The following is a 13624-nucleotide window of genomic DNA, read 5'->3' as shown; positions in this document are numbered from 1 at the left end:
TTTTTTATTATGTCAATGATTTAGGACTCATTATTTTCCTAACACATTGTTTCATTATGTACCACCTAAGGAGTATGTGTTTTATTTTTTAAAAATGACTACACTACATATAGTACTGTGTAACTTGGTTTTCTTTTCATTTAGTAATGCATCATGAACACTTTTATGCCATTAAAGATTATTTTACAAATAATTCGTTCCACACCAAAATAATTAAGTGCACAGTTTGTGCCAGACGTTATTAGGTGCTATTGTTATTCCAGTAACAAGGCAGGGAAGTCTTCTACCTTGAAGAAGATACCTATCTATCTTAGGGGAGACAAACAGTAAAGAAGTATAAAACATTATTTAGATAGTGATATATGACTTAAAACAGGGTAAGTCTTTACAGTGACTAAGTTTGGGGGAAGGGGTCAGAATTAGGGTAGCCAGGAGAAGGCATCTTTGACAAAGTGACATTTGAATTGAGACTTTAAATGGAACTAGTCATGGAAAGATATGAGGATAGTCTAGCATCTGTTTGGTTTTTTTTTTTTAACTTATCCTCTAAAAAGCAGGTTAATTGTGATATGAATAAGTAAAAAACGGTGCAGTTGTGGACTCTTTAAAAGACAATCTCAAAAAAAATATGGAACCATTTTAGTGATTTACAAATGTAAAAAAACAGTTCAATTATCGTCTTAGATTGGATCCAGTTTCTACATTTTTGGGACAGTTGGGAAACTGAATTGGATATTAGATTAAATTATAGAATTAATAACCTTTTGTGATAATGATATTTTGAAAGTAATTCGTAAAGCAAATGTCATTTTAAAAGACATCTATTAAAAAAATACTTTTGGCCAGAGTGTGGATTTTCTGGAAGAATAGAACAAGGAGTCAGGAAGACACAGTGATCTATAAGATATGAAGTCAGAGCAGAGGAAAGAAAGTAGGGTGCTGCAGTGTTTGAGCCTGGGTACCTGAAAGAATAACAGTGCTGTGGGGGGAAATGGAGATGTCAAAAGGAACATTTAAAATGTGTAAAGGAGAAATGTGATAATTGCCTTACTTTCTTCTTTCCTCCCTCTCTCCCTCCCTCTTATTCATCCATCCTGTTTTGGAGCTTCCTCAGTGCAGTAGCTCAACTATCATATGTTTTTGTAGTTTCTTTCCTATCACATTAGTAGTTTGTAGTAAATGTTGGTATGATAGGTAAAGACACTAGTTTGTTTCTTAATGTTGCTATTTCAGATGAAATTATTTTACTTACTGTCATCGTGCATGTTTTTACCTTCTCCCACTGTAAACTGAACTTGAAGAGTGCAAATGTCTTATTTAGCAATAGCTTTTCTATTTTTCTTTTTCTATTCTAAACTGATGATTTTCAGATTTAACTTGGGTTTACATCTTGAGTAGGAAAGTATTAATTACTACTAGGTTATATATAGGGTTTACTGAACTGAACTATCTTCAGCATCTTACTACTGTTTCTATTTTTTAAGAGGGAGGGTGAATGGGGGGACAGGGATTGCTTTCAACTCTTGTTGACACTATTCACCTTTAATTTCCTTAGTTTCAGACTGCTCCAAGGGACAGATTTCTTATTTTCTTAGCTGCTTTCAGGAATGTGTTATCAGATGGTAAATCTGAATGATAGTAAAAGCAGTTGTAAGTGCTCGTCCTTTTACAGAGATTGAGTTAATTGAAGAAGGGATGAAAAAGCTTAGTGGAAAAAAGTCTGCTTGTGATGAGTTTTTTTATCCGTTGGTCATGGTGTGATCATTTTATTTTGTTTAAACTTCCCTGACTTTCCAGAAGCAAGACAAACTTATTAAGGACTGTGTTATATATGGCACACACACAAAGTCTTTTTTTAAAAAAAAAAAAACTTTTAAATTAGTATATATTTTTTCTTGGTCTCTAGACTGTAGAATGGTAAATTTTATTGACCAAAAGTTTTAGATGAGTATTCTTATTACAAACCCAACACCTGTTTGTAGTAATTTTCTTTTTTTTTTTTTTCCCCCACCCTTTAGCTTCAGCAGTTAATACAGACTTTACAGATACAGCAGCAGAAGCCTCAGCCTTCCATCTTGCAAGCCCTGGATGCCGGCCTTGTGGTCCAGCTGCAGGCTCTTACAGCACAGCTCACAGCAGCGGCTGCAGCAGCCAGCACCCTTAATCCCCTAGAACAGGGAGTGTCTTTTAACAAGGTAAAAACTAAGATAAGAGATCTGTTCTGTATGAAGAACTGAATTTTCTGTACTATCATGTATATTCCAATTCTGTAAATTACATTTTACCGTAGCACTATTTTATATTTTAACATCCATCATACTCTATAAGATACAAATTTTAGAAAAAGTTCAAATTTCTGAAAGAAATTAAGTAATTTTATAATTCCACTGGCAACATTTAGAATATTTTCTTTTGACTAATAATAACTGGTCAGTAAAATTGTGTATTCACTTTTTTTTAAAATAAATCTGTTTATTTTATTTTTGGGTGCGTTGGGTCTTCGTTGCTGCGTGTGGGCTTTCTCTAGTTGCGGTGCACGGGCTTCTCACTGCGGTGGCTTCTCTTGTTGTGGAGCACAGGCTCTAGGCCCACGGGCTTCAGTAGTTGTGGCTCGCGGGCTCTAGAGCGGCAGGCTCAGTAGTTGTGGCGCACAGGCTTAGTTGCTCCGTGGCATGTGGGATCTTCCTGGACCAGGGCTCGAACCCGTGTCCCCTGCATTGGCAGGTGGATTCTCAACCACTGCGTCACCAGGGAAGCCCCCTGTATTCACTGTTGAGGCAGATAATTATTTTTTATACTTCCTAATTTATTTTATGGATGTTACAAATATATTAATTATGGTGTCCGTCCTGTAATTTTAATCTGCTAGAATTAAAATTGTAAAGTATGTGAAAGTTCAAAGGAAAGCTTCTTTACAAGTTGTTACTATGCTGTGATAAATCGAGGTCTAACTAAAGAATAGTGGGTTTTTTTGTTTTTTTTTTTTGCTGTACGCGGGCCTCTCGCTGTTGTGGCCTCTCCCGTTGTGGAGCACAGGCTCCGGGCATGCAGGCTCAGCGGCCATGGCTCACAGGCCCAGCCGCTCCGCGGCATGTGGGATCTTCCCAGACGGGGGCACGAACCTGTGTCCCCTGCATTGGCAGGCGGACTCTCAACCACTGTGCTACCAGGGAAGCCCCAAGAATAGTGTTTTTAAAGTTGAAAATCTTTTATGTTTAACTTGTGTGATATGCTTAATATTCTTGCTATTTATGGGAATATTATAATACTTTGGAAGTGTTATCTGTATTATTTTTATTTCTGCTACTGTAATTTTCATAGAAGTATAAATATTGATTTATGAGATTATTACTTAGACTTTTTTAGCCTGCAGCTTCCAAAAAGTCTTTAAATTGACCATTTAGAAGACAATGGAGCATTCTGAGAGAACTGCGCTAGTAACAGATCTGTTGATTATAGTTCTAGATTTTTTTTTTAATCAAGCTCTGTTACTGTTGACAAGCCACTTAATTATTTTAATCCTAATCCTCTCTTTTATAAAGTTAAGAGTATTGGTATTTATCCTGCCTGTCATGATTGTTTTGCTTCATAAGGCAGTGTCTGTCAAAATGCCCTCAAGAAAAGTAAAGATCCGCTCAAATAAAATGTTTTATTGGAGTATAACAATAAAATGATATGAAACATTTACATTTTAAATGATAGAGATAAATTAATGGGATGTCAGTGACCTTCAAAATAGCATTTGCAACTTTTATTTGTGCAAAGCACTTTTAAATTTGTCTCTTTCTCTTTTTTTTTTCCCCCACTTAGAAGTTGATGGATAGGTTTGATTTTGGGGAAGATTCTGAGCATAGTGAAGAGCCCAAAAAGGAAATTCCAGCTTCTCAACTGTAAGAGTCATTATGTTTTTCTTTATAAACCATAAATTTTTTCTGTTATCTTTATAAACATTGTATGGGACGTTGCCATTGAGCTACTGAGTGTACTTTGAGTGAGTTGAGTTATTATTTCAGGCTCTTGAGCGCTCACATTACAGAAAGATGGTAGAATTGCTGCTTGTTGCTTCCCTGTGTTATTTTGACTCTTCCTAAGAACTTTGTAAATAATTGGGATATGTCAATATTCTTTACTGGAAAATTGATGTGTTGATAAATCTAGTTGTGTTATTTTCTGTTGTCTATATTAGGCTTTAAGTTATTTAACTCTGTTGTAAGAATATTTATAGGAAAGACGTTTGCTTCTAGTGCCAGTGGGCACTACTAGGAAGTATACTAAATTCTGGGAGTAGATCAGACTAATCAGAAGTAAGGAATAGGGTTGTGGGGATTTTGTTTGTTAAAGAAATGGATTGTATGTTTTTCTTTAAATCAGTGATACAGTTCTGCAGAGCCTTAGTTTCGGTGAGGGTTCATGAGAGGACCAGAGGGAAGGAGGATGTTGGAGAGCAGGGGTGGAAGGTGGGACGATTAGAAAGGGATGATGAGTGGGGAAAGCCTCTAGAAATCTTATTTCAATAGTTACTTAGTTTTCTATATTGTGATAATATATTAAAAATATACTTATATGTAAAATTGCAATTATATGCTTATGATAGAGATTCTACTTGAAAAAATTAAAAACTAATGTTTTAGATTATGAATTCTAAAGTTGTAAGAAGCATTTGAGATCATGTAGCTTAGTGTCCTGAGCAATGTAGTAATCTCCTTTAACCATCTGTATAGGTTATTTATCCATTGTTTTAATGCCTTCTATGACAAGAAGGTAATTTTTAATACTGTATGATCTTTTGTTACTGAATCTTATTTGATTTGCTTTCTATACACTGATCCATTTTGCTTTCTGAAGCAAGGAAACAAATTTGCTCCATTTTCTTTTGAGAAAGAAATAGCCATTCCAGTATTTGAAGATAGGTATCATTCTTCCCCTTAGGTTTATTTGCTCCAGATGAAGTACACTTTTTTCCAACTGTTTCAAGACTTCTCACCATCCTGATTGCCCCTTTTGGGATGCCCTCTTTTTTGTTCATGTCTTGCCTTGTGGCACCCAGAATTCCAGGTGTATTCCAGGTGTGAATTTCCCAGAGTATAGTTAAATTATTAATTCCTCTTATCTAAACACTGTTTCCGTTAACATACCTAATAATGTGAATGCTTTTCTAAAGAAAGCAGATTAGTTTTATGAAGTGTATAATCAATTATGATGGTAGATTTCACATATAGTGATTGATGGAACATTTTTCCCACTGTCTCATAGTTTAAAGAAGGAGTTAGAGTGACAATGCTTAAGTACTTTTAACTCTTTTTATAAGTGTTTTATTGAGATTTTCTTAAAATGCTGTAATGTAAAAAGTACTAATTTATATGTATTTTAATATTGTGAGGCAGTAATATCAGATCTTCATCAGAGTATCTCTAACATGTGATCCATCTATTGAAACACTATTGAAGAGTATATTTCTATTTTAACGTATTAATGTTCTGAGGTATTCTATTTTCTGTGTGAATATTTCAAAAGTAAACATAGAGTATAAGAGTATGTTCCATTTAATTGCATTTTGGGGTGTTCTTTTCGAATATTCAGTTATTATCATATTATCTTTATTGGATTTTAATATACATTTCCACTTGTTTTTCCTTTTAGTTCTCATGTTTCAGAATCTGTGAACAATTCCATCTTTCATCAGATAGCAGAACAGCTACAGCAGCAAAATCTTGAACATCTCAGACAGCAACTCCTGGAACAGCAACAGCCTCAAAAGGTTTATATCCCCATCTTGTGGTCTTTAGAGTTACTGCTTTGTACAGTCTGTCATTTGGCGATTTTTTTTCTTCAGCTGTTTATTACTAGGGAGATCAGTCTTTTCAGGACCTTTACAGTTTTTGTTTGTTTTTTTGTTTCATTTTGTTTTTTGGTAATCAAAATGTTTACTGGCAACTTATGTATCCATTGAGAACATTAATTTCAGTATACTGGAATTAGAGAACAGAAGACAGAGATGGTGTTTCAGTATTACAGCTGAAAACTTTCCTTTCCTCTCAATTCCCTGTCAAGCCAAGATAGTGATGATTTTACTGTTGTTGGTGGTGATGATGACAAAATAGATTGCTGTCTTTAATTAGACTGTTATTAGTATGTGGCAGGAGCTTTATTAGGCATGATTACAGTTAATGCTTATGCGATAGGTATTTTGAATCTCATTTACATTGTAGGAAATTGAAGCTTAGTGAAATCGAAACATCTACTGTTAAAGTACACAGTATCATATATCATCAGTCTTAAGACCCACCATTATTTTACGTATAGCTAAGAATTTTTAGATACTTGTATATATAACATCCCCTGGAGTTTTAAGAATCTTCTAAATTTCAGGGTGATAAAATGTAAAGAAAAATCATACCTTAGAATTGATAAAATATGTCAAATTGTTGTGAAGCTAGGGTTAAATCCATTACAAAGCCTCTTTTTGCTCTATATGAGAAATACTTAACGGATGTTAAACTGTTTGGATATGAGTTTCTGGGAATTCCCCCCACTCACACTTCTTCCTAATCAAACCTTTTTGACTCTAATGAATTTAATACAATACCACAAATATTTTTAAAGTATGAGCATTGTTAGGTAATACATACAGAGATGAACAGAGAAGTGTCTGGCCTCAAGTAAGCTCTTCTCTAATGGAGTGCATATATCTATATGAACACAAGGCAGAATCCTGGTTTCTGAAATAGAGGTATATATGAAGGACTATGGAAATATGGAAGAGGGAGGATTACTTAAGAAGGGATAGTCCCCGAACTTGTCCTTTTAATGCAAAGAGTAAATGTAAAATGGATTTTTTTTTAAAAAATAAATTTATTTATTTATTTTTGGCGGTGTTGGGTCTTCGCTGCTGCACGTGGGCTCCCTCTAGCTGCAGTGAGCAGGGGCCACGCTTGTTGCGGGGCCTGGGCTCCAGGGGTGTGGGCCTCAACAGTTGTGACACGCAGGCCCAGCTGCTCCGCAGCATGTGGGATCCTCCGGGACCGGGGATCGAAACCGTGTTCGATCTCTGCAGTGGCAGGCGGACTCTCAGCCACTGCGCCACCAGGGAAGTCCTTGTAAAATGGATTTTGATGATATTTGTATGTTGGAACTTGTACCTGGAATTATGAGAATGGAATTCCATACCTTGTTTTGTAGAAATAATTCTGATAGAAGTAGTTGGGTAGGTGCATTATTTTATGTCAAGAAAATAAAATATATCTGCCTAAGAATTCAGAAACTTGAAGACAAAGCACAATAAAGAACATTTGGGGACTCCCCTGGCAGTCCAGTGGTTAAGACTCCACACTCCCAATGCAGGGGACCGGGTTCGATCCCTGGTCAGGGAACTAAGATCCCCCATGCCACACAGTGTGGCCAAAAAAAAAAATAACCTGGATGTTATTTAAAGAAAAACATAAGTTGTGACTCAAGGAAGAGAAACAGGTTGTCAGAGCTGTTACAGAGGCAAGAGGTAGTAGTAATGGAACAGTTTATCTAAATAGATTTGTTCAGCTATAGATGTGACACTTTTGAATTGCCTTAGTTCCAATTTCATTTCAGAAGTTTTAGCAGAAGCAGTAGGATGAAGGTTTAGCAGAGACAGTAAAGGTGTTGTACTCTTGACCTGGATCTTGAGCTTGAGCTTGTAATTAACACCAAGTTACTGAAGTGAAAGTTACTAAAAACTTGAGAGTGATTTTGTTTTAAGAATCTTACCAACCAAAAACAGAAAAAAGAACTCTGGTCTTAGTTGATTACTCTATACCATCTCCACAATTTTAGAAGATATAGTAATAAGATCTCTTTGAAAGGAGTAGATGTTCTTAAAAGCTTCCTTATTCAAAAATAAGCAGTGAAGAAAAGGGAGTAGTGAAGGAAAAAAAGCAACTTTTCTAATGCATAAGGTGAATAGTGTTTAAAGCCTATCACAAATTTAAATTGAAAAGTAAATATCAACAGAGTAACAAATTTAATAAGTTGTGTAATTGGCTCTATCAAACCAGTTGCCTTTAGTGTATTTAAGATGGGGTGAAACATGCAGAAAAATTAAGCATTTTTGTTTACCAGTAAGCTCCGTATTGCTGCCTAAAATTTATTAGAGCGCCTCAGAGAAAAGAATAGGTTTGCTAGTGCCACTCTGTTCCTTGCAGCTTTGACCACACTTGGGTGTGGGTTGAGGTCTTTTATCTAATGATGGAAAACCAGTGGAAAATGGGAGCACTTTCTGAGAATGGTTGAATTGTGAAGGGACTAACAATCATATCATAAGAGGAATGATTTCTATTGTCTTGAGTAAGTTGGAGTTGTGATTTTGATGATTGTTTTATCAGGATATCCAGAAGGTGTCAGAGTCATAGAATGAAATGCTGATGATGAAAATGATAAGACTAATAAAAGGGCTTTAAAAAGAATGTTAGGAATAAAAAGATTATAGAAGATTCAGCTACTTAATAAAGAGCTGTCAGTGGGATATCAGAAATATGTAACTTACTTTGCTTCAGTAGTTTTTTATAGAGGAGAATATAATGGAAAGAGGAGAATTGAACATGATAACTAAGATGGGTGATAATTAAGAGACTTGAGTTGCATTTCAGGGTACTGAGGTTGATGTTGTAAGGTTATTAGACTCATAAATTAGGAAAATGCTGTAGGTGTAGCATAGCATGTGTGGATTTCAGTAAGGTTTTTTGACAGTGTTTCCTGCCACTTATACAGAAAAAAATAGAGGAAAGTAGATTTATAAGGGATCAAAATGTGATACTGAGTGAATGTTAATCCAATTTTGAAAAAAGTCTCTGCTAACTGTTGTTATCCTTGTCTTCTATTTTTTTCGATATTATCTTTATTTATTTATTTGGCTGCGTCGGGTCTCAGTTGTGGCACGTGGGATCTTCGTTGCGACATGCAGGATCTTTCGTTGTGGCACATGGGCTCAGTAGTTGCGGTGTGGGCTTAGTTGCCCCGCAGCATGTAGGATCTTAGTTCCCTGACCAGGGATTGAACCCAGGCCCCCTGCATTGGAAGGCGGATTCTTAACCACTGGACCACCAGGGAAGTCCCTCAGTATTATCACTGATGCTTTGCCTGAAGACATTGCTGAAGAAACTAAAGATGAATATACCAGGATGTATTCTAAGGACATATATCAGTATATCAGGGTAAAAAGTCATTTGCCACCTGGGTCCTATGGAGTCTTTTTGGTTTTGTAAAAATATTTTTTAGTCATCTTACAAATAATTTAAAAGCGAAGCTAAAGGGATAGGGGAAAATAAACATAATTAGGAATTTTAATATAGTTGAAATATAGCAAACCTTTTTATGTCAACTAAGTTCAAATGTCACATGTTCTTTTAACAAAACAAACAGTCCAGCTTCTTGTTCCAAAATACTATAAGATGAAGTCCTTCCTGTTGAATGACTAATTGAATGAAAATACCCTTAGAGATTTTTGTCCTTAGAGATACATTTTTCACTCATCAGTTCTTGAGTTTGAGAAATACGTTTGGGATGCAGTCATTTGAAAACTCACCGTCTGATATTTCACTTAAACATTAAATTTCACCGTTACCATTAGAGTCTAGAATGCTGCTGTCTTTTTTTTTGCATTCATCATCTGCTTTGTCTAAGTGTTGTGAAATATTGGGAATTCCTGGTGGTCCAGTGGTTTGGACTCTGCGCTTACACTGGCAAGGGCGCGGGTTCAATCCCTGGTCGGGGAGCTAAGATCCCGCAGGCTTTGTGCCCAAAAAAAAAAAAAAAAAAAAAATTTTTTGTGAAATATGTTTCTTTGTCAGTTTTCTTCTCTTTGCCATTATGGACAGAAAATGAAACATCTAAATATCCATTGTCCAAGGAAAGCTAAAAGCAGACTACAGATATGTCTCCAGTCTTATTTATACCTTCTTGAAATATAATGCAGTGGTTTTGGTGATGCAGTAAAACTGAATGATGATGGTTTCACTGTTGAATCACCCTTCTCAACAATTCCATTTTTTTTTTATTATTTTAGTCTTTTTGGCTACAGTTGGGAGTAATTGATGAGTAATAATGGAATAATTCTTAGGATGATGAAATGGCAAAATGTTTCAGTATATAGGAAAATAAAACCTCTAAGATCCCGTACCATATCTTAGATATAGCTAAGGGTCCAGTGGACCTAATTAATGCTAACTGCAAGATCATAAGATAAAATTTGGTAGAATATTAAAAGTAGATTTTCTCTTTGTTCTTCATAAGATTGTTAAGAAAGAATAAAAGTCATGAATCACAACCTTTTCAAATAGGTAAAACTGCTCAAAAAAGAAGCTCAAGAACTAGCATTGGTTGCAGTGGATTCTGCTGGTTATACCAAGGGTTGACCATTAATAGAAAATCAAAGATGAAAAACAAGTGGGTGGATGGTAGGTAGGATGCTCAAGGTGAATGGTGAGGTAAGAAGTAAATAATGTGAAGGATGTATGAGTACTGAATTAGGAGCAAACAATACAGCTCAGGATAAAGTTGAAAATTATCTTGCTGTGTTGTTAAGAATTTTAGTTTTATTGTACCATTTTAAAGGCATAAGCCAGGACTGTGCTTTAAAAACATTTTGATTTGTTCTCAAACATATACTTGTTTACCAACTCTTTGGTCAATTTTGTGGAATAAAGACTAATAGAACTTTAATTCTGATTTTAGTTTTAATTTATTTCTAAACTTGAAAATGTTACTTGTCTTTGGGGAGCCTGTTCCTTCATAAATTAAGACACTTGGAACAGTTCCTTTTTTTTTTTTTGGAACAGTTCTTTAATGCTCTTTTTGGCTCTTAATTTTTATTCTGCTTTCTTTTCTTTCAGTTTAAATGTCATTAAAGTAAGTTTTAAAAAATAATTTTATTGAGATATAATTGACATATAGCATTGTTTAAGGTGTACAACATATTGATTTGATATGATTATATATTGGGATATGATTACCTCTGTAGTGTTAGCTAACACCTCTATCATGTCAAATAATTATCATTTCTTTTTTGTGGTGGGAACAATTAAGATTTAGTTTCTTAGCAACTTTGAAATTTATAATACAATATTGTTTTTTATAATCACTGTGGTTGTATTCCTTTTACATGTAGGGAGACAAATTCAGAGTTGGAGTAACTTGGTTCACAATCACAGAGTTTGTAGCAAGGGAACAGTAGTTTTGAGTTGCTCTTTTCTGTTAATTATTATAATAGTTCCCAACTTGTGTACCAACTCTTCTTACTAATCCTCAACACCTGTGAGATCATGTTTTAGGAATGTTTAACTAGGGAGTCATTTCTTCATAATAATCAGTTTCTCAATTTTAGTTAACACCATAGTGTATGTAATTGCTAGTCAAGTTCATACTGATTAGTACCATGTAAGCAGTATCCCTATAGCAAGTTGCTGTAATTCTAGTCCTAGGGGGGCAAAAAGGTTTAAATTTTAGTTTTTCCTATAATTAGGCTGCATTGCCTAACTTTTATTAGTCTTTCTGAAATATTTTACATACTTGAGTACTTCCTTATACTCTTTTGTCAATTCCTAGAGGTGGAGGTTGAAAAAGACCCAAGTTGAGAACTGATTTTGCAAGATCAGTGATTTTGATATTAGGGTTTGAGCTTCGTTTTGCTTCTACACGTGCAGTTGGGTGACTTAGTTCTTTATATATCATTCATGATACAGTCCCTTTATTCTTGGTAGTTTATATTTTCCACAATATAAAATTTGTTTGGAGACCTACTTTATCTTACCATTCTCTCTAGTGTTATAATATCTCCCTTTTATGGAGGTATTCTGTGCTTTTAAGTAAACTTGGATTTATACAAAAGTGCCATTTTAGATTGATCATAAAAGATGTAATGGGATTTCTTTAGGTATTGGGCTCCTTTTTAAAATTGTAATTGTGATGTTTCATTTGTAACAATATTCATAATATTCATTATTTCCCAATGTTTGTGTGTTTGTGTACATTCTCAATAGGCAACTCCTCAGGATAGTCAAGAAGGAACATTTGGGTCAGAGCATTCTGTGTCACCATCACAAGGGAGCAGTCAACAGCATTTCCTTGAACCTGAAGCAAATTTGGATGATTCCATAGATATTCAGCAGCAGGTAAAAAGTAAATGTTTTTCTGGGGCATAAATTTATAAAATTAATTACAGAAAAAAAATCTTAAAATATAGTAATAATTTTTATTGTATGTAAATAATGTAAACCTGAATGGTTTTTTCCTACTCATTAAGCTCCACATTCTTACCATTTTACTATTAGTCATTAATGCTACTATGGTGAATATTTTGTAAGGCAGAATTACCAATACACACTGAATCTCAACCAGGCATTTTGTCTGCTGTTCTTTTGACTTTCAAGGATATGGATATAGATGAAGGGCAAGATGGAGTAGAAGAGGAGATCTTTGAACAGGAAGCAAAGAAAGTGGCTGTTCGCTCCAGATCAAGAACGCATTCACGATCTCGTTCAAGGTTCTACAATACTATTTAAGAATAGCTGTGTGCGAACATTTAAATTGTTGGCTTTACTTTTTTGCATCCTTTATTTCTTTGCATCAAGATTAAAGAAAATGTTTTCTGAGAGTGACATTCTCTCAGGAAGAAGTAATTCAGAACTTCAAAAAACAGAAAATATGTGTTCTGTTTTTAATTGGGTGTGGCTGTGGCCATTTATTTGAATAATTTGCATGAGTCCCGGCAGTATCACGAGACTTGGATTTGGGGTTATATCTGGTTTTAGTTAATAACATCATGATAGTCAGCTTAGGGTATTATTGCCCCTGAACAACACTTAAATCAAGCTGTAGAGGAACAGTATTAGAAACTCCATTGTATTTCTCACATTCCATTTCATCTCATAATACCAAAAATGATTATAAAAATAAAACGACAAAAATTATTTTTATAAACATTAAGCATATCAGACTATTACAAAACATACCCTAGAAATGGTTTCTTTGTGGGCTGTTCAGCACGGCTGAGGCTCACTAATGTGCATGCTCATTCAGATTGAGTTGGAGGCGCCTTATTCTTAACCTGGTAAATTTTCTTGTAGCATGTGTATATTGTTTTTGCTATAAACTGTCCTAAAACTTAAAGTCATTAATCTTTAACATTTTAATGCCCTATTTTCTACACACAAATACCCAGAAAATCTGAACAGCGAATGCTGGAAGAGAGGCAGTATCCTTGATGACTTTTTCAGTCATTTCTTACGTGTTTCAAGAACTTACTTGTATTTGCCTCTTGCAAATGAGAGCCTGTCAGTTCATCTTTCTCTAAGCTGACCTCTCTGCAGTGAATTACAGTGTTAGTGCTGAAACTTCTTTGTCTTAGCAATTTCTTTATTTGTCTTAGCAACACCTCCCTACTAAGTATTTTGAAGAGAGTTCAATGGCATATGACTGGCAGGAAAAAAGAAACAGTATTTCAGTATCACATTATATTGTAAAGTCAAGCACAGGAGATTTTAGAAATTGAAAACTTGTAAACAGAATTGTATAGTGGCCTAATGTTCTGTTGAAAACATTCTTTGTTTCTTAATTTTAAGAATGTAACATCTTTGTCACCTAAAGAATCTTTTTGTTT

The 13624-nt window shown here is 34.8% G+C and overlaps 1 protein-coding gene across 10 annotated transcripts in view; it reads left to right on the top strand.

Moving 5' to 3' along the window:
* The window catches only part of SCAF8 (SR-related CTD associated factor 8), a 197746-nt gene that overhangs the window by 45087 nt on the left and 139035 nt on the right, over nt 1-13624 (top strand). For all 10 annotated transcript variants that reach the window (XM_004263691.4, XM_033404428.2, XM_033404423.2 and 7 more), the window contains 5 exons: nt 2019-2195; nt 3811-3890; nt 5641-5758; nt 12006-12137; nt 12396-12508. In XM_004263691.4, the coding sequence (XP_004263739.1) occupies nt 2019-2195; nt 3811-3890; nt 5641-5758; nt 12006-12137; nt 12396-12508 (620 nt within the window). The remainder of the gene's footprint in view (nt 1-2018; nt 2196-3810; nt 3891-5640; nt 5759-12005; nt 12138-12395; nt 12509-13624) is intronic.

The sequence above is a fragment of the Orcinus orca genome, chromosome 12 (genome assembly GCF_937001465.1).
Source record: "Orcinus orca chromosome 12, mOrcOrc1.1, whole genome shotgun sequence".
NCBI classification, from domain to species: domain Eukaryota; kingdom Metazoa; phylum Chordata; class Mammalia; order Artiodactyla; family Delphinidae; genus Orcinus; species Orcinus orca.
The sequence above is the reverse complement of the archived record's forward strand: the minus strand, read 5'-3'. Positions and strand labels throughout refer to the sequence as shown.